The sequence below is a fragment of the Alosa pseudoharengus genome, unplaced genomic scaffold, assembly GCF_046254945.1.
Source record: "Alosa pseudoharengus isolate Yale_2024_CS ecotype anadromous, Long Island Sound unplaced genomic scaffold, YU_APseudo_1.1 YU_APseudo_1.1_scf_7, whole genome shotgun sequence".
In the NCBI taxonomy this organism is placed as follows: domain Eukaryota; kingdom Metazoa; phylum Chordata; class Actinopteri; order Clupeiformes; family Clupeidae; genus Alosa; species Alosa pseudoharengus.
Window position 1 is genome coordinate 37,970,324 of NW_027468859.1, and position 21,919 is coordinate 37,992,242.

The 21,919-nt window shown below is 48.1% G+C and overlaps 1 protein-coding gene across 1 annotated transcript in view; it reads right to left on the reverse strand.

Annotated features, from left to right (window-relative positions):
• The window catches only part of tiam2b (TIAM Rac1 associated GEF 2b), a 46,582-nt gene extending 26,664 nt beyond the window's left edge, over positions 1-19,918 (reverse strand). Inside the window, exons 1-3 of the mRNA XM_076272405.1 lie at positions 19,754-19,918; positions 1,814-2,090; positions 365-1,660 (exon numbers count right to left, since the gene is read on the reverse strand). Coding sequence (XP_076128520.1) covers positions 365-1,654 — 1,290 coding nt within the window. The 5' untranslated portion in view covers positions 1,655-1,660; positions 1,814-2,090; positions 19,754-19,918. The remainder of the gene's footprint in view (positions 1-364; positions 1,661-1,813; positions 2,091-19,753) is intronic.
• Positions 19,919-21,919: the final 2,001 nt, after the last annotated feature.

The window sequence follows — 21,919 nt, forward strand, 5'->3', positions numbered from 1 at the left end:
AGTAGTTTCTGCTTCACACAAACATTCATCATAAGCACCCAGTGTGCTTTGTACAACTTGCCCTTCCTTTGCTACTATGAACATGAAGCTTGCATGCTTTACATAATATGATAAGGTATCATGTCAGCAGATTCTCATCATTGCTTTCTTTTTTAAGTGAAAGTATGCATATAGGTACGCTTCATCACATAACGTACCTCAAAACACGCCTTCAGCGGTATAAGGGTAACAGGATGTGCTGATGCTCATGGGCCATGACGGCTTAACATGCGATAACCTGTTTTGAATCTACCCTCATGTAGTGCAATCCTCCTGCAGCTGCAGGCCCCCTCTAACCCAAACCTTCCCAGAAGCCCCCTCTCACCTGCAGCCTCCTCTTCTTCCTGCTCAGGCTCCCCGTCCAATCACTGAGCCTCCTGATGCGGCTCTTCAGCGAGTCCTTCCTGGCGTTGGTCCCTGCGGTGACACTTGGCGCGGCCTTGCGGCACGGGAGCGTGAGCGAGGAGTACTGCGTCCCGGCGGGGTCCGGACACTCGCGCTGTGTGCCAGCCGAGTCCAGCGCGGAGGCGATGGACGCCCTGTGGTGGGCCAGAGGCCCCTCCTGGAACTGCGGTGGCAGCGTGGACGCCGACAGGGGGAAGGGGTTGGTCAGGCTCGGCGTGCTGCGGTGCGCCGAGAGGGACACGGGCGCCGATACCATCCGCTCCAGCTCACGGTGGTCGGCCTGCAGCGCCACCAGCGAGTCCCCGATGCCGCTGTCCTCCGTGCGGCCGGACGAGCAGGTGTTGTAGCCGTTGCTGAGGAGGTAGCCGCGGCTGCCGTACTGGTGGACGTGGAGGCGCGGGTCGAAGCCGCCGAAGCCGCCGCTGGCGTTCGAGGAGCGCGTGGTGTCGTGGCGGCCGCTGCTGCCGCTGTCGTTGTGGCGGGTGGAGGTGGACGAGAAGGTGGCGTAGCCGCTGCTGCTGGTGTTGTCGGCCGCCGGGTTGCTGCCGCCCGGGTGGAAGACGCTGTCGCTCAGCTCGCCGCCGGCGCCCCAGGGCGAGTCGTACCAGGAGCCCTCCGAGCTCAGCGAGCTGCCGTTGCTGGTGCGCAGGCCCACGTGGCTCTGGCCGCTGGCCCGGGACGCCGCCGTCGCGTCTTTCGCCACCTCCTCCTCTTCCTCATCCGCCTCCTCTTCCTCCTGCTGGACGCGAGTCTTGCTGAACTCCACCCGCAGGCTCCCGTCCTGGCTGAACAGCACCTTGGGGCTGCTCCTGCTCGCCAGCGGATCCAGCGCCCCCTCCGTCCTTTCCTCGGACGTCTGGACCGCGCTCCCCTCCCCACCTCCCAGCTGGCCGCACGCGGAGTAGCCTCCGTCCCAGCCGCCCCTCCCGCACCTCAGTGGAGACGAGGGCCGCTGGGGCTCACCGGCGCCCCCTTTGGTGGCCTTGCTCACGTAGTCATAGTGGCGCGACAGGTAGGGCTGGCTGCTCTTGTGAGGGGACAGGACACCGCGGCCCGTGCCGCGGCTCTTGTAGCCGTTGGCCACCTCGGTGCCCCTCCACCAGCTGTGCGGGGAGAGGACCTGCTCCTTGGAGCCGTGCAGCTTCATGGAGCACGGCCTGGGCTTCCCCGGCAGGATAAAGCTGCTGTACTGGCTGTCTGTGTTTCCCATTCTGATCTGAGTCAAAGAGAGGAAAGCACAACAGGAGGAGAGAGACATAAACAACACATCGCATCTAAAGAGTAAAACAAGTCCAAGTCCATGAAGCCAAGTCAAACACAGAAGAAATTTTACATTAAAACAAAAAAAGTGAAGTGAAATCAAACTCACTTCTTTTTCTCTATTGCCAGCGACAACTCCTGTGTTCAGGATGAGTGTAATCCGTTTGCATATTCCTCTGTGTCCTTAAGCAGACCCTCCTGTAGTGTCTCTCCGTCTGTGCTGTGCTGAGAGCTGCTTCTCTCGGGACCGTTCTCTTCAGCACTGAGCTCTTAACTCTTCAGTGGCTCCCCGTGCTCTCTCCCTGTCCCTCTCTCTCTCTTTCTTTCTCTCTCTCTCTCTCTTACTCGCTCGCTCACACACAGCTGTTGCGCTTTCCGTCGCTCATCTGAGGGGAACACAGAGAAGGGGGAGGAGCATGTGTTAGTAACACAGCTAGCCTTGTGTGTATGTGTGTGTGTGTGTGTGTATGTGTGTGTGTGTGTGGTGTGTGGTCAGAACCCCCCTTTCACACCCCCCCCACCCCCCGAGCCCCAAAAGAACCCCATGAAACAGCCTCCCATCCCAAATCTAAACACCCCTGAACAGTCTCCCTGCGCCCCTCACATTCCATGACGTACGGCTCCGCGCTCTCCACAAGAGCACGCTTCATTCTCCCCCAATGTTTATTTTCTCTCGCTGAGATCCCGAGCCATATTATGTTATACACACTAGTCTCAACTATTCAAGTAAAAAATGGTAATTGGACACCGTAAAACTATACAATTAAGAGGACATTCGTGTGCTGTGTTGGCATGATTTCTCGGTCACCCTTTTTTTGAGGGGTTTCATTAGTGCTATAGTGCAACTGGGGAAAGGGTAGTTTCATTCTTTGCGTTTCTGTGCTGGTTTAATTAGTTTTCACTATGTTTGCCTGAGTGTCTCATGCCCACAAAACCCCCCCTAACCCCCCCCCATCCTCTTATGAGGGGAGAGCGTATCCTGAGAGAGACAGCTGGGGTCAGAGGTCACGCTGGACCTTAGCAAACCTCTGTTCCGCTAGCTAAGCAGAGAAACGCCCATCCTGCTGCTTGTGTGGATGTGTGTGTCTGGGTCTGTATAGTGGTGGGTGTCCATTTAAACACAATGCTGAGTGAGTAGCCAACTACCCCCCCCACTACTCTACACACATCCCTGCCCCCATCACCCCCCCCCCCCTCATCAGAGCCGGCAGATGCGCACGACAGGCTCCTTAGCTGCTGACGTCTCAGGCTGGCGCTCCCATTCACACAAACACATAGCCACTGTTTTTACCTCTTCCAGGGTGACTATTTGGCCTTGTGAATCAATAACAAGGACAGCAGCAAACAAAACAACAACAGCAACCGCCAAAACAAAAAAGCATGGGAAGCGCATGGCTGAGTCATTGGAGTGAATATCAGTGGGGACTGGATGAGGCCAGCAGTGTTCATGAATAATGAGAGCTAATAGGCAGCCGATGGGCTCAGTCCCGCAGTATGGAGTGGCCTTGAAGAAGGCGGGAGGGGGATTTGTGACCTTTTGTGCGCCCTTAAAAATCAGACAAGATGATCTGAATGGCGGCTCCCTCAACTAGCGTTCCTTTTGTGTGCCTGCGTGTGTGCGTGCCTGCAGTCTGTGTGTGTGTGTGTGTGTGTCATTGTGAGTGTGTGTTTGAGGGTGTGTGCATCTCCTATCGACCATCTGCTCCCCCTGCATAGGGATCACCCATCAACCCCCCCCCCCTGCATACTTCCACCATACAAAAAGAGCACACATATCCACTGCATGCCACATTGTAGCGGAATGCGGGGACCCTCGTGCCGGGTCACAATCGGCTGATGGGTTCTGGACACTTGTGCCAGAGTGCTTGTGAGAATCTCAGCGCTGCATGTGGAGGAATGCCCATCTGGCCCTCGATGTGACATCCCCGTCAGAACGCGTTTGGAAAAGCCGAGCGCTTCTGTTTGCCGAAAAAAAAAGTCTGACTAAAAGAAACCCATTCGCTCGAGGATAGAAAACCACAAACGTCGAGCCTTTTCCCCTGCCAAGTTTTGGATTCACCATTGATTCAAAGTTTCATCCCGGCTCACAGCTTTCCATGATGAAATTACAATAGATCACTGAAGCAATTGCTGCAAATGCTCATTTCTTCCACAACATCTAGAGCAAGGCAAAAAAGCTCTGTGAGGAAGAAGACAAGGGCTTTATCAGAACGGCTTTCACTGCTCCTCCAGTTTTATCAAAATGATGGATGGGAACTGAGGGAATAGTTGCAAGATGAGAGTGGGGTACACACACTATAAATAGAGTAGCTTGGAAAATGGAAAATCCACAAATGAGTTAAACATCCATGGCCAGGAAGAGCAGGAGAGCCAGGAGGAGTCTTTCTCTGGGGCCGGAGCACAGGAAGAGGAGGAAAAGACTAATGATGAGCAGGAGGAAACAGAGCCTTTCACTCCTCCCCGTGGACTACAAATCTGTTTTACTTTTCACACATAAGTACAAATGCTTCCAAACACACACATACACACACACACACACACACACACACACACACACACACACACACACACACACACACACTGGAATAAGCACTTTCAATCCCCGACCCACTATTTGAGGACTAACACACCACTGTGACACATAAACACACACACACACATTTGCGTGACACCCACTAGTCAGCGTAATTACTCCTGCCAGGCCTGCACAACTAGTCTCCGCGTCAAAAAGAAAAACATAATGTATGTATTTTTCTTGAGAGCAACACCGTGTCTGGAGTCAGCGGTGGTTTTCCTCTGGGTGGAAGACAGGGAGGAGCCCAGGAGAAAAAAGAAAGAGAGAGGAAGAGGAGGGGAGGAGGGGTGGAAGGGAGAAGGGGGAGGGGTGGAGAAAAGCACTACGAGGTCCGTTCGGTCCCGGTGCAGTGGCTGCAGAAATGGCAGCAGGCCCCCCCCTGAGACCTGGGAGCTGCTTGCTATGACTGGGCCCTCTTGTTTAACCAGGAATACCACGGCAACCGCACCACGGCACCCCAGGCCACTTAACACGCCAGTGAGTGCACACACTCACTACAAACAGACCTGAGGACTGAGATAGAGAGAGGGAGAGAGAGAGAGGGAGAGAGGGAAAGAGAGGGAGAGATAGAGAGAGAGAGCGAGAGAGAGAGAGTGGGGGGGTAGAGGAACCTGGTGGGATAGTGAGAGTGATGGAAGAAGAGAGAGGAGAAACAGATACACAGAAATGTTGTAGACACAAGGACAAAAGTGATGAAGAGCAACAGGGAAACAGATTAAAGACAAGAAACAAAGAGACAAAGACAACAATGCACAGAGAACTACTATTACAACCATGAAAAGACATGAAGACAACCACAGAGGCCAGACTCAGAGTGGGAGAATGAGTAACAGAACCCAAGAAAAGGGAAAGTACAAAAGACACACACAGTGACAGACAAAGAGAGAGAGAGAGAAAGTGTAGAATAGTTTAGGGTGAATGAAAGTCTGGACAGGATGACAACAGAGAACCAGGAGGAGAGCGTTCCACTTGAGTGGTTCTGGCCCATTACCTGTCTCCTCTCCTCTCCTGCAGGTACCCCCTCACACACAGACACGGCCTTCATGGAGCGTCTGCGCCAAGCCAAAACGTGACCGCAGCCTAGCGCCCTGATCACCTGACACCTGGCAGAGGGGGCCATTGTTCCTCCATTTTGTTTACTTCCTCACAACAGCTCGTGCCATTCAAAGGCAGCCGAGGACATTATCACGCATGATTAAGAACAAAGGGTCATTCAGAAAAAAACTTTCAGAGAGACTTTGAGAGAACAAAGGTGATTTCTCAAGCTTTCACCTGGGTGGAGGATTAGAGAGTTGCTGGTGCCAAAAAGTCTACTAAAAACAATAAAGAAAGAAGGAGGTTTTTCAGAAACGGACACTTCCTGCAAAGAAATAAGTATCAGCATGTATCAGCAGTAAATAATAAAAACACTCTTTAACACTACTGCGCCTATGAGCACATGGGCAGTGGGTCAGCAGGTAGAGGAGTCACTGGGCAACCAAGTCCAGCTTCTCCTGACCCTGTCGAAGTTGCCTTGAGCAGGAAACTGAACCCCAAACTGCTCCCGATGTGCAGGTTGGCACCTTGCATGGCAGCCGCATGGGTGAATATGAGGCATGAAATTGTAACTATTAGTGCTTGAATGAGTAGAAAGGCACTATATAAATGCAGGCCAATTACCATCATAAACCTCAACACCACAATCTACTAGTAAATGAATAAGTCTTTATCATTTTCCATACATTATAACACAGGCTAGCTGTAAAATGCAGCGAGTAAGCAGTGGCCTAATGCCAGAGGATGGGGCTATTAATTACACCTCTAAACATATCGAGGGACACACTCACAGGAAGCGAGCCTTGTGCGTCAGACAACAATCACCAGCGGAAAACACTCGGCTTCCTCCAGCCTCTAAGGTGGGTAAGCTTTTCCTCACAGGATACACAGAGCTGCTAATATTGGAGCGGGTGTGTGTAAGAGAGAGAAAGAAAGAGAAAGAGAGAGAGAGAAAAAAAAGAGAGAAAGGAGAAAAATAGAGGCATGTGTGTATGTTTCCATGTGAATTTGTATACGTGTTTAGAGTGAGAGAGATGTTATAAGCATGTTTATTAATAGTCTGTATGAGTTTTGGATGGATTGTTGAATGCGAGTTAAGAGTGTATACAAATTTCATACACAAGGCAACACAATGTGCTTTTCATAATAAGTGTTTGTGTGTGTGTCTCTGTGTGTGTGTGTAGATGTGTGTGTGTGTGTGTGTGTGTGTGTGTGTGTGTGTGTGTGTGTGTGTGTGTGTGTGTGTGTGTGTGTGTGTGTTTGCAGAGAAGGGTCTGATGGTAGGAGCTGAGTTGGCTGCTCCATAAGTGGGTGAGTCGGGCAGAGAGCAGCGAGTGAGACTCTTCCCATGGGAAAGTGGTCCCCCGGAGCCAGAGCGCAGCCCTGATAAGGGCGCTGGATGGAGACGCCTGGTGCCAGCGGAGGGGGGGAGAGAGAGAGAGAGAGGCTGCCCTCGCTGCAGCGGAAGCCCAAGATGAAGGGACTGGGTCCTGGGAGAGAGAGAGGGAGAGAGAGGGAGGGAGAGAGAGAGGGAGAGAGAGAGGGAGCGAGGGCCTATTTCCTGCCTGGGTGAGAGAAGGGCCCGTTGTGTTCTCTCTGCGGGTAGACGGGTGGGGCGTGGGGCTTTGGCCAGGCGGGGCCGGTGTTGCATTTGGTGTGGCTCTCCAGCTGCTTCCTCCCCTGGACGCCGTCAAGGACCGTTCTAGAACAGCGGTCGCAGTCAAGGCCAGACCTGGGCCCTTCATGTCTGTTATTCAGCCGTAATTCACCTACATCTGAGATGGTTATACGGGCAGGTGTTACAAACGACTTGCCGTTTCCACAGTTTATGTGAAGCATTTCCAGAGCTAGTGTCCAACTGCTCCTCAACCTGCCATTTGTGTACATTTCCAGCCACAGCCTTTGTGTTGCCCCAGCACATCCCTCAGGCCAGTATTTGTATTTCCTCTCCCCTCTCAACGACAGAAATGAGCAGATGACACTCTGTCAACAAACCAGACACGTTAGCCCATCTTTCTTTTCACATAGGAGGGCCAACCGGAGGTCAGAATGTGTAATAACTGTTGCTCCACACGGGTAATCCTCCGCTCCCTCCACCGTAATCCTTTTCTCCTGCTTGGCCAAAATGTCAACTCGGTGCCACTGCGTGTATGGTTTATTGAATTAGCTTGTTGCCGTTAGCATGTGACTGTTCTTATTCTTCTGGCCACATGAGACTAAAGCCTCCCTGATCCATCTGTGTTGGAGGTTAATGGTTGCCAGGGTGGAGGCCGGGTGTTGGGAACGCATTACGCCCCACCTAATCTACTAGTCTCACGACAAATCAAATCACTTGTGATATGACAAGGGAAGGAGACGCGCCATTAGCTTCCAGACATGTCCAAACAGCTGTGGATATTCACACATCTTTTTGAATGAAGGTGTAATTGGGAAGCCTTTACTCAGAACTCAGAAGTGGCAAGCTCAACTGTCAAAACATCTTTCCTTATCAACCACAACAAAAATCCGGCCTTTCCCCCATGTATGAGGATGCTTCCCACTCCAGCCCAAGGGTGTTTGGCAATGAAGAATAAGTAATACCAGGCAGCAGTGAGGGAAGGGGCACAGGAGCAGGAGCAGGAGGAGGAGGAGGAGGATGGGGATCCCCCCCACCCCCCACTCTCTCCCCACACACACACATACACTCCTCCCCTCCTCACACATTCTTTTATTTGGGGCCTTTGTCATGGGGGGGGAGAGAGGCACACAGCACACAAAGCAGGGAGAGTGGCTGGCGCGGGCCGTGCTATTCAGTCTCCAGATGCCACCCTCGCCTGGTCCGAGTGCCCCCATCCCGCCACCCGCACCTCCCCCCACCCCCACCCCGGCCCGGAGATTATCCATCACTGCCAGCCCAGATTAGAGATGCCAGCCGCCACTTAGCCTCTTAACGGACCGGGCACGACACATAGTGAGGTGAAGTGAGGGGAGAGACGGAGGAGGAAGGGGGGGGGGGGATGATGTGGTGGCTAGATATAGAATGGCTGCCTACACAAACATTGCGTAGTTTCCCTTTTTAGACAAAACATAGCCCTGATGACCAGGAAACGATCAAACCCTGTGGAGGGAAAGGCAAAGACAGCTATGAATAGAGGGAGAGACAAATCAGGAGAGAAGGAGAGGGCCACACATAACATGGTTAATGACACTGATGATGCCTTCTGAAAAATGGAAGGACAAAGAGAAAAAAAAGACGTGTGTGAAGACAAAGAGAGATGGATATAGAGCAGTAGTGACGCTGATGATGATGGCTTGTCTGTTATTTCCTTGAGTAAAAAGCCACCATATGTTGCCAATGCATTTACCTTGGCAGGATCTATGGGTGCAGTAATGTATATGAATGAGCTCCAGCTTGGCTCCATTCACACCCAGTCCCCCAGTCCCCCATCACAGCTCAGTCAGGGCCCGGTCAGGGCCTCTGCTGTTTGGACAGGGCTTCAGCACCTGGCCAGAGCTCACGGCTATGGCCGCTGCTGTCCCTCCACAGTAATGAGCAGGATACTGTGGTCAAGGCTAAGCTTAAGTAAACATAGGCTATACCACAGGCGAAACCCACACACAAGCACCTAAATATACAAGGACGGGCACACACACACACACACACGAGCGCAGTCGAAAACAAACACGCGGCTGTTTTTTTGTGTGCATGCGCACACATGCACACTGATGTATGCAAACAGATGCATACACAGATGTATGCAAACACTAACATGCAAGTGCAAATGTGCAGGAAAACCACCGGATCCGAATCGCAAGCTCATGTTAGTCTTCAAAACAAAATTATTAGAAGGGATCCACTGTTGATATTTACTTACTTACTTTTTACTAAAAGCTCTCGTTGAGAAAATAAAGAATTAGCTGACTGCTTCAAAATTGGACCCACTCTCAATTTAGCTTTTAAGCCAATCCACCTTCATTTAAAGATGCTCTAAGCAATGTTGGGTAACGTCACTTCTGTTGACATTCAAACAAAATAGAGAGCTAGATTTGTTATGTTTCCAGGGTGGACCAGGCTGTTTTTTTTACTGTTTTTGGAGCCTGAATTGTCCACAGAGACCATCATTTTTTTACAATGTATTCAGGGGACAGGCAGCTAGCGGATGGTGAGGAGATGTTTGCTGTATGTGACAAAAAATGTTTTAGCTCAGAACTGTGTAACCTTTAAAGAAAAAGAATTTAGAGGCTTTTTCCAGGGGACTTGGCCATATTAAGAAACCCGCCACTCAACCACATCCCCTAATTGTGTTCCCGTGTTGTATTTTCTCTGTTGGCACTGGACTGCTTTTATCGCTGGGCCCAGACCTGTGGAAATGATCTTGATGTGAGACAGCAGAGGGCCGGCGCTCTGTTCTTCGTGTCCGATCAGCTATGAAGCCAGCGGCCCGCTCCTCTGATACCTTCTGGAGACAAAGGCCCAGCCGGCTGGCCCACGGCCAGGGCCTGTGCACACAAAGTGGTCAGATTCTGCTGACTGGCTCCTTCAGCCCAAAGCCCATAGGTAAACCTGACCAAATCCCTCGCCCTTCAGCGCAACCCTGTTTTTCGCGCCCCGTTCCTCTCTGTATACCCCCGGTCTCTTTGTTCACCCCCCCCCCTCGTCTCAATCTCTGCCCCCCTGCCCTGCCACCCCTGTTTTTCTCCTTCATAAAAATATTCCTGCTTCATTCCCTGACTCACTGTCTGTCTATCTCTGCTCCACCTCTCTTTGACGCCACCTGTCGCCATCTTTAAATCTGGCCACTATCCCCTACAGTTCACTGTCCACATCTTTCCCTTTCGTTCTCGGCGGTCCTTTCTCTAACTCTGAGGCAGGATGCGGTCACTTCCTTTCACCGGGCCAGACTCTTGGAGCCCTTTTCCTGTACAGCGACTACTGGCCAATGGTAGACAATCCGCTCGGGGTCAAGGTCAGCGGAGGTCGGCCTGCCCCTTCCGAGTGTCCTCACGATGCTGTCGTCATGTGTGCGTCTGGGGTCACTCTAGCCAGTGAACCCTCACAGTTTTAAACAGCTCCACTGACGGAACATTCCATCCCAGAGAAAACTCGCAGCGTGATTGGATGTGGCTCTTCACGGACACACCCTCCTGCCCAAGCAGCCCACTGTGTGTAATTTGCCACATTGTATTCACTGCTGCCAATGTTTTTATGGACCTTCTACGTGTTGTTTACAAAATCTTGAAGTCTCGCTTATTTGACTGCAGCAGAGGGCTACAGCTTCAGCTGTGAGGAACATATAAACACTACCACTACCCCCAAAAATGTCAAACCTTCTTCAGTGGTTACATAACACAGGCTGCAAAACCATGGCCAGCTACATTCTGTACAGAACTGATCTCACTACTGGGAATTCAGGAGTGGCTTGCTCCCTCACACGCTTATGTGGTAGCATGCACTAACATACATGCATGGAAATAGCAACATACATAGGCATACACATCAAAATGATGTGTTATCTAGCACGCATACAGACACACAAACACACACACACACACACACACGCACACACACACACACACATACACACATACATACACACACACACACACACACACACATACACACACACACACTCACATACACCTACACACGCACATGGCACACTCTTACATAAAACTTGGGAGAGGCCCTGGAATATCTGGACAGAGTGAAAAACAATACTGTTAAAACACCAGGGAGCTTCCCGCCTCCGCGTCACGTGAGGGAGGAAGTGCTCTCCCATGCCATGCTGCACTGGACTGTCCACACGTGTGTGCCTGAGCAGAGTCGCTGTGACAACTGAGCAGACCACGGGCAAAACCCAACATTCTGGGATGAGTCGTCACAGCTATGAGGAGATTTCTGGGTGGGCCGTGGACGGCTGTTTATGACTAAGGCCCTGGAAAAGGAGAGAATGGCATCATACACTCTTGATGTTTATAAAATTGCTTGAAGGAAACAGACGTGTTTTTAACGAGGCTCATTTAGCCTGTGAGATTTGGAACTGATCAACTACGACAGTAAGGAACGACCACTAGAGAAAGAGTCGAAAAATATCGAAATCGAAAAATATAAACACATACACACACACACACAAACATACATTACAGTAAGAGAAAGTCATCAAAAAATATAAACATATACACACACACACACACACACACACACATTATATAGTAAGAGAAAGAGTCATCAAAAAATAACTACATACACACACACACACACACAAACACACAATAGACAGTAAGGAACTAGCATTAGAGAAAGAGTCATCACAAAGTACAAACACATTAGACCGTAAGGAACGAGCACTAGACAGTCATCAAAAAATATAAACACACATGCGTACACAAACACACACAACAGAGAGCCCAACCTGTGTAAACGAAAGAGTTCTTTTAATCACACATCCAGTAAAATGTGGGGAAACATTTAAACCCGGTGAACCCACAACTTCCACATAAACTGTGGGATGAATTATGGGTCACACTCAGACACCGTTGAGCCACTGTGGGAAAATAGAGACCTGTGTTCTCTGCACGTAAAGTCCTTAATCTCCTCTGATATTCGAGGGACTGCCTGCCTGCCTGCTCATAATGTGAGCCACTGGGCTAAGTGCAGCTCAAATGAAAGTGAGGGCTGAAAAGAGACAGCGAAAAGTCTATCTCTATCTCTCTCCCTCACTCACTCACACACACACACACACACAGAGAAAGAGAGACAGACATGAACAAATTCCACATAATGCTCTCCTTAAACAGTGGAAGACTGCTTATGCAATGTGCCTTGGGGACCAGAGGAGGAGCGACAGCTGAACCTGAGCGCTCACTCCAGTACATCTGTGGAGTATAAGTATGTACTGCATATTTGGACAGAGTGTGTGTGGATGCATGTGTGCTTGGGTATATAATCCTGTGCAGTCCATATACTGTATATGTATACATATGGGTCTCTGTGTGCATATGTCTGGGCGTGCAGAAGTGTGTGTGTGTGTGTGTGTTGTGTGTGTGTGTGTGTGCATATGTCTGGGCGTGCAGAAGTGTGTGTGTGTTGTTGTGTGTGTGTGTGTGTGTGTGTGTGTTGTTGTGTGTGTGTGTTGTTGTGTGTGTGTGTGTGTGTGTGTGTGTGTGTGTGTGTGTGTGTGTGCATATGCCACGGGTGTGCACGTGTACATGTACAAAAACAGCACATGTCTATACACACTCACCATGTATAGAGTTACCCTGCGTGTCACAGGTACTGTATCTTTCTCACCACAACCTCTGTGCACGTCTGCAGCGTGTACAGCCTAAGTGCCTGGATAAGTGATTGTTGTGTTGAGAGAGAAGGATGGCTTATCTGTTCTGGGAACAGGCACGGCAGGAGTGGGAACACAGAGCAATACTGAGCGACTGTAATCAAATCCAGCTGTGGTGGCTCGGCCAGTCACAAGGAGCCCCAGTGCCGAGCGAAGGGGGGATGCCTGGGAAAATCCGAATGATGTCAGACGGATGTTATTTTCAAAAGCACTAGTGTTTCAGGGGGGGGGGGGGGAGAGCCAGAGTGCTCCTCAAAAATAACGACTCCTGGAAAGAACAAACGAGCATCGTCTTTAAACACACAACACTTCGCAAAATGTGTCTAAAACCGTGAGACCGAGGAGATTCACAACCCCTTCACAAAAAAACTGGGTCCAGTTCAGATCGGGTCACAGGGGAACTCACCCAGAAAACCAACCCCAGCAGTGGAGTGGTTTATTTTAGCTAGATTGGTCAGACGATGCCTTTAGGCCCCACTGTCTATGCCAATATGGGCCTATTGGGGCAATAAGTATGTACAAAATGAATGTACCCCAAATATAATGCAAATGGTTTTGAAAGCCACTGTTGGCTGAAGTTTAACGGTTAATGTATGATTCCCCTCAATCATCTTGAGGCCAAAAGCTCTCTGCTATCATTGTGTTGAGGGAGATTAGTCTCCTCGGCAGTGACACGAGCCCCAGACATCTCCAGGGGAAGACACGCTGGCGCGATGGCTTTTCAGCGGGCCGTTATTATCCAGCAGTGGGCGGCTGCATTGATAGCATCAAATTCGCTGTGAAACGGCACAAACTGGCCTAATGAGAGCCACGAGTTCAGTTTCCAGCGAGGTTGGGGCTACCACCACTACACCACTGCACCCCCCCCCCCCTCCCTCCACCACCTCCCATCCACCCACTCCATCCCCCCCATACCCCCTCTTTTTCCATCACTCCTCTGGCCCCGGAGCCCCTTCATTCAACCCCCTGTCTCCAGCGAAGCCACGCCAACCAGAAACAGCAGACTGAAGGATGCTGAAAAAAAAAAAACCCAGCTGTGGGCATGCAGTCGTCCTCATTATCATGCCCTATACGACTACTAAGCCCTGCCATTTCCTGGAAATAATGTATATGTGCAGAGGAGACGGCAGACCGGAGTGACTATTAAGGAGACTGTTTATTAAATGTGATTTAGAGAGCGGGGTTGGACGGGGGACTGATGACGGGACCCTCTAGGCACTCGGCTGGTGGGTGACGGGTGGCGGGATCTTTAGTGCAGTGAAAGCAAAACGTTATAAATCACTGGCAAGGCATGAAAAACGAGGTGCCAACAAAATGTTGCCGTGAGGGTCTCCATTTAGTTTGACTCCTTTGACTAAGTTCTAAGAAAGCAGCGATTCGTCACATTTACAATACAGTGGGCACTAAGTTACTGCTCCTACATGACTTTGGCCACATCTACAACTTTGTCAGGCCTGTCAGTTCTACATTTGCCTTTCAACATACGTTTAGCAGAAATGGAGCATGTTTCCTCAAGAGCAAAGTTGGACCTGCTGCATTGGGTTGAGGTCTTATCTCAGAACAGACAGGATCCCTCTCTGCTGGTCAAGCTCTGAGTCTGTGCATTAGAAACTCTCTGATACTCAATGACCTTAGTGAAACAGGTGCATTCAAATTCGGCAAACGTTTGTGGTGAACATGTTTCTTCTAAAACAGTTACATTTGAACAATGTGGTGTTAACATTCCATTATAAGGGTAATTGCATTATTACCTTTGTCAACCCCACGTCCAGCTCCACTGTATGTTCACAGAGAACTACCCCCTCAAACTGAGTGTTTGCAAACGTTCGGCAAAAACTGAAGGCAAACAGAAACGTGTTTGCAAACATTCACCTATATTAGCGAATTTGAACGCACCTAGGTCTTTTCTCATGTCTGCAAAATGTTCAAAGTCACATCTGATGAGAGGTAACAGGAGGAGGCTACAGCAGGAGGAGGAGGCTACAGCAGCTCACTCAACCTGGAGTGGCAGCCTTGTGAGAAAACTCACTTTGTGATACAGCTCATCTAAGACATCTAATTTGTTCTTGATTTCAACATTCATCAGAGGTATTCCCTCTGCAGACATCAACATGTGACAGGCTATGCTGATGATAGGAACAGTGACATTTTCAATGGTGATGCCAGAACGAATTGAGTTGAATTAGTCTGGACTAATATGAGATGATGGCATCCTGTCTGCCTGCTTGCCTCCTTGTCGTGTCCAGGAGTGAAGGTCTCCTTTGTTGCGTTACAAGGTTTTGCCGGACCCAAAACAACCGGCCTAATGTTGTGTGTAAGCCAGCTTAGCGCAAAACAACAAAAGCTAGGGCCAGCAAAAAGCCTATCGCATTCCTCCATCTTGAAAAAAAAGTGCCCACTCTCATGAGAAAATGGGGGTTAATTAGGTAGAAAATCCACCGCAAATTCCACACGGCAGCGGTTCAGACAGCTGAGAACAGAGAGGGCCTTCTTCTGCACCCGGGTCCACAAAGACATCAAGGCCCCTGGTTTAAAGGACGGGGTAAGCGAGGAACAAAGCTGGGGCCCAGGACTGTGATGACTACAGCTGGAAAAATGAGCCCAGGAGAGACATCACAGCTCCTGGTGCCAGGTCTAGTCTTTCATCTCTCTCTCTCTCTCTCTCTCTCTCTCTCTCTCTGTCTCTCTCTCTCTGTCTCTCTATCTCTCTCTCTCTGTCTCTCTCTCTATCTCTATCTCTCTCTCTGTCTCCCTCTCTCTCTCTCTCTCTCTCTCTTTCTCTCTCTCTATCTCTCTCTCTGTCTCCCTCTCTCTCTCTCTCTCTCTCTCTCTCTCTCTCTCTCTCTTTCTCTCAGTGCCAGGTCTCCTTTTTGCTCTGTCTTTCTTTTCCTTTCCCCCAAAACTTCTCCCCCTTTCTCTGTCTGCCGGTCTGCCTCTCTCTCTATTCTGCTGCCTCTGTGTTACTCCTATTTCTCTTGCAGTGCCATCACTGTGCTTAGAGTCTCGCTGGATAAACTGGGAAAACAAATGGGAAAAGTGAACACATCAAAGCTCTTCCATGGATCAGTCTTGGATGGGCACTGACGGGCCAAGCACTCTGTATATCATCTTTCAACCACAAAGACAGAAATGAAAATTATTCTCATTTACCAGAAGCAACAGCAACACTGGGGAAAAACCCTCTGACGGCTACCACTGTTCTCTACGAATCTTCCAAGACTGACTCAGCAAACAATTACAGCATGATACTAGTGTCTCTCAACTCCAAATACACGATCAAAGATCCAGGATAACAAATATTTATCCACTTTAACCAAAACAATTTACATTTTAATCGAGACAGATAGCCTATACATCACAATGCTCCCGTAAGACTCTATATTTGAATGATTTTGTTCCTTGGATTGCCACTGGAGCTTACATGTAATGGTACAGTCAGCGAGTGCAGTGGAAGTCGCGTTTGTTTATATTTATGTTTATATTTAAATTTATTAGCAGACCCGTTTTTCCAAAACAACGTAGACTATATTTTAACCAAGGACCAAACGAAACACACCAGAGAGGTAGCTCAACCCTCCCTTCAGTATTCCCAGAGAAACTCTATACAGGGTTTCATGTTTGTTTGGGGGACAGGCTGCCCCTACTTTGTTTGTTTCCAGTTTTCAGAGCCTAGGCTGTCTACAGAGACCGGGTTTCTTTACAGTGGACTCACAGAATGGGCAGCTAGCGGGCTGTGAGGAGATAATTGCTGAATGTGACAAAAAATGGTATGGGCTTCAAAATGTGTCTGATCGCTGACTGAACCTTTAATGTGCATGTTTGCATGTAAGATGATGAAAAACGATGTTGATGATAACGATGATGATTGTAAAACATGTATATATTTCCTTCAGAAGCAAAAAACTTTGTGGAAGAATCCATCAGAAATTGCTGTGGGAATAGCAAGTAGCTTAGTATGATGCTACATTTATAGGTTTTGTGTTTTTGGCTTCATTTACCCCTCTGTATAACAATGCGTTTCAAAAGCCTCACCTAAATTGCAATGAGTAGGAACTAGCAATTTCTTGGACATTAATCATTGTCCCATTTGGATGTGCCCTAAAAGACCCACAGAGACACATTAAGATCTTTATTACCAATCAGTAGGGGTTTACAGAGAGGCCAATTACTCATTGAAACGCTTCAAGTGCTCCATAAATGAACTGGCAGCATATGGACACCACACATCACACATGCTCCAGGATTTTCACTTTAACAAGTAGTATGAACATTATTTTAGTTTTTCACCTCTCTTTATCAATCAGCATAAAGTGATTCAAAGTAAAAGAGCTCTCGCACTCAAATTCTAAAATACTAATGAGTATGAATACTAATGAATACTAATGAGTTTACTGTCCCAAAAGCCAATAACTGATCACTTAAGTGACAACAGTGAATTACATCAGAACTATTGTCTCCACTGACCATATGGCCACTGTGGTGGACACCATCTGAACAGGCCCTTTTTATCCCTAATCAATAGAATAACCAAATAGACCTCCTGGTGTTTGACCCCTCAAAGGTTAACTAAGGACACCTTAGAACAATATATAATGGTTCCCATGGTGCCACATCACAACAACACATGTCAGATGGACCCTCCTAACCATGCTGCTCCTATGAATGAAATCTAAAACTGAGCACACCAGTCAAATGCTCATTCTCATCATTAAGTGTTCCTTTCTCCTCACTGAGCACACCAGTCAAATGCTCATTCTCATCATTAAGTGTTCCTTTCTCCTCACTGAGCAGACCGCAGTGTTGGCTCGTACCCTCGCCCTCCATTCATTTCGGAGGGTGCGAGAACCCTGTAACATATAACATGAGCCCATAAGACATAACAAGTGGGGCTTACGTTTTCACACAGCGATAATTGCTACCAGACTCCGTGCCTTCTGCTCGGTGCTCTAAGAGAGGGGGGATGAATCGACGTCTCTGGGCCCCTGGACTGAAAGCTGAACTGCTCGGCGAGAGCCGGCCTGCGCTAAGCAAACAAAGCTTTTTAGCAGAGCTGGACAGGAGTCAAACTCATGCAGACGTTGGACGCGGGTCCACGTTCCACTGCCACAGAACAGCAGCATGTGCTTGCAATCTCCACAATAACAATCAGGTGAACCCACGTCACCGCCGTACACCTGGCACCCACTGGGCGCTTAGGTATGCAGAGTCCCGAGGGTAAATGGAACTCCATCTAGCCCAATTGAAATCAAACAATGAGCCTAAATCCCCTCTAATCAAGACATGGCACTGACCAGTTTGCACAACAAATTTACTTTGCTGAAACTGTGCTTCCTGGCCAAAGTAATTGTGGTCCTTGACCAAGCACAAAATAACCATTTACAACAGGAGGATTTGCCTGATTGCACAGATAAAAAAGCTCATTTAGGTTTGATACACCTGTACATCTAGCATTTTTTCTGCTTCATTTAAACCTTCGTCCAAGTACTGTAGGCAAGCCGATTTAAACCATTAATATTGAACTGCTGACATATGCTTTAGAGAGAAAACACCCCTGTGATGCTATAAGTTCAGTAGCAATTAAACGTGGACTCGCAGCGGAGCGAGTGCTGTTACTATGGGGGTTTGTGTTTCCACGACAGAGTACTCTTTGTGCTGTGAGCAGCCCTCACCACAGCCATCCTGTGGCGGCGTGATGAGTTGCTGTATTTGCTCACTCTCTCCTCAGACACACTCCAGGACTCCTGTGTGCCTTTGTGTGTGTGTGTGTGTGTGTGTCTCTCTCTCTCTCTCTGTGCATGTGTGTGTGTGTGTGTGTGGGGGGGGGGGGGTGCATGTGTGTGTGTGTGTAAGAACTCTTTTAGTGGCCCAGCACACCCCTTGTATGTACTACTGCCCCACTTCTACCACAATAAAGCCACATTAGTGGGGGTTGGAGGGCACAGGGAGCCCTTGGAGACACAATGCCCGGGCAAGAAGACATTTTATGGGCTGCGTAAGGGGGGATTTTCTACTCTGTAAATCACACAGCATGAAAGCTTGGGTCAACAAGTGTGGTCTTTCGCTCTCATTAGAGAATATTCACATGTTCAGAGTAAATTTACTCATGGCTGGCTTTAAAATATGGGTCAGCATGACTGCTTTTCACTGTGTGTGTGTGTGTTCAGTGAGTTGCATATGGGTAATAGCAAAAACACTAAAAAAAAAAAGGAGTTTATGGAGAAAATGGCCTGAGAAAATTGTAAAATATGTGGGAGATGGAGATAGAGCAGAGATGGAGATGGAGAGGGGGAGGAGGTGCAGTGGATTAGCACTCCTGTGGTGCCAAAATGAGTGTGTGCATAGTGAGCAGAGAGCAGGTGTCTTCACAGCCAGAAGATTAAGTGGAGAAAGACAGGTCATGCCGGTGGCCTTTAAAGAATTAAATGAACACCACGGCGAGTGGTCTATAATGGCAGAAAGATAAGACTCTATAAAGAAACATCAAACTCCATGCAAACTCATAACTCTCAGTCTCACACTCCAACTTAAAGTGAATGCAGCGACCTCCATCCACACATCAAACCAGATTATTATGTTCTCTAATCCTTATGTGGTGTGAAAACACAGTTTAAAAAACAATAACATAGAACTATTTTGTTTCTCTCTCTTTGTTTTGTTTCACTTGAGTCTCTCTCAAATTGAAGTGGTAGGCTACCGCGCGCGCGTAAATTATGTCATCGGTTCAAGAAAACAATCTGCCAGAAGCTTATTCTGCTTCCAGAGCTTTAACGTTGCTTATGTGAAATAGAAAAAATAGCTTTAATGTAAATATACACAATAAATACCCTGCATTCATAATTGCGTAAATTGTGCTAATAAAAACAGCCAGTTTCATTCACTTGAAAAATTGCGTAATAAACATAAAAACGGCTTTTGGCAGCTGGCTACATCCTTCTCCACATGCGATCACCTTAGGTTTTGGGAACTGAATGTTTAATTGTCAACGCGTTAGTAACACCACAATTAGTTTAAAACAAAACTGTCCATACAACAAAAGATACCAATAAATTAACGAATTGTACGAAGTAGCCTAGAGCGTTGTAGTAAGAGAATGACGGCTGACAGTATGATAACACTTTTGACTCACCAAAGGCGTATCCTTAAAAAGCTGTCGTGGTGATGTTTTTCCATCGACCATACGAAATACTTTTCTTTTGCGCATTGAGAGCTAAACTTTCGATTGAAGTAACGTGTTTTTCCTTTGTTTAAGCTTAATTCTTCTGACTTACAGCTACGTCTTGTAACTCCGCTCGCGACGACAGTTGTGGAGAGTCACTCTGGCAGCATCCGTGCTGTTCAACCAGCACCGTGCTGGTGGAAACCACTCCCATGTGTTTCGGACCTGGCCGTCATTCGCTCCGTTTCCACCTTTTGAATTTGAACTAAAACTGAAGTTGTGCGCTGCCAATAAAAGGCACGTTTGGATTACCAGTGCTGCCCATGAGTAATGCTTTCAGGCCTCTTAACATTCAAAGACTTTTGCAGAAGTAAAAGGGGGCTTTCTGTCAGGCAAATACCATTAAAAGAGTTACCTCATGGCCCACACCTAAGCTGAATGGTTGCAAATACAACCATTTATCCTGTTTAGATCTATTTGAGAAGAGGGGCATTCCAAACATCACAAGGAATTGAAGTTAAGAAATTATAGCTCATTATCTGGTAACCAGAGAAGCCTGATCTCAATTTCCCTCAGGCACTGTTCTTGTACTTTCTAATTGTGTCCACTTGTCTTTTCTCAAAAGCTACTTGATCTCTGGAAATTAGTTGCTTTAAACAATGCTGCTATTTGTTTATCTTTTGATACATTTATTCAGGTCTCCATTTGACAATGTAATTTTATCTCAAAGATAGAAACCCACTTCTGTTTTGGGACCACACCTTAACCTAATACCCCAGTAACAACAGCTTAGACTGAACACACTGTACATGAAAGGTGTAGTCCTACTACAAGTGTGTGGACTGAGTTGATGTTGTAACGTGTTTTTTTGTGTAATTTCATTCTTAGAAATCCCATGGAAATTGAACCACGTTCTGCACAACCTGACACCCCCACGACCTGCCCCATTCATGTATTAGGACTGATTTGTGATACTGGACCGATTTGTGTCTGTGTCCCATTTCTATGCACTAAACAAGTCCCTCAGGCTTTTTGTAATTGTCAGCCATGTTGATATGCCTTGCGCTGATGTCCCAGGTGAGATGCCCTTTCTTTGTCTCATTCTAGCACATTACATCTCCACAGCCTCCCTACGGTGCTAGCCACTGGCACAATCACAGACTCATCCCAGGGTGCTATTATTGGCCCACGTCCCACAGCAAGATTCCACTCTGTCCAAAGCTAATTTTTCTCCCCCTTCACCCGACCCAGTGTTAATGGCTTCAGCGATCAGTCAAACACTTAATCAGTGCCCGAGGGAGGAGGAAGAATTAAACCCAAACAGAATGAGAAATGTAATCATTTCACACTATATGAAACATGCAGACAGAGGGCATGAGGGACGGAGGCTGCCTGCAGCTGATGAAGCCGATGATTATTGTTATTATTCTGAGCTCTCTGCCGAGACAGAGAAAACATTGCCAGCATTATTGACAGAGAGGATCACGCCAGATTGAAGTTGCCTCAGGATTTCCAAGCATAATAATGACTTCAAGGGCAGTGTTTGTTTTCTTCTTGGGATGTCTTTGGTGTTGGATCATCTCAAATGATGCTGGTAAAACACATAGAGTCAGAAAGATTTATTTATAGGTCGAGAGCACTTTGGTATGTTGCTGCCCTTTTTTAGAGTGCTGAAATTGAGTTAAGGACATGGGAATGAAAAGTCTCTTTGTTGCCGATGCTTTGTGTTTTTACAGGCTCTCTCTGGTGGTGAAGCATAGCTCCTGACCACAGGCGTACACCATGGAATGTCCAACACTGTCATTTGAGCATTATCCAGCCGGTCCTTGGTCAGATTTCAGAGGATCAAACATTGCGTTCCTCCAGCAGGCACAAAGAGTGCCGTGTCCTTACAGCTGAGGCCGTATGGGTAGCCATTGGCTTAAAAAGTATGGCGCACCATCAGGACTACATTTTTGAGGTCATCTGCAACCACACGCATGAAAATACAACAATAGGTGGTCGGAATGATCTACTAGATCTGACAAAAAGAACTGATTCAGGAAAGAAAAGACACTCACAAAGAGCCCTTGACAGAAAATACACTCACAGCATAAACTACACAAATCAGAAGCATACACAAATCAGAAACATACA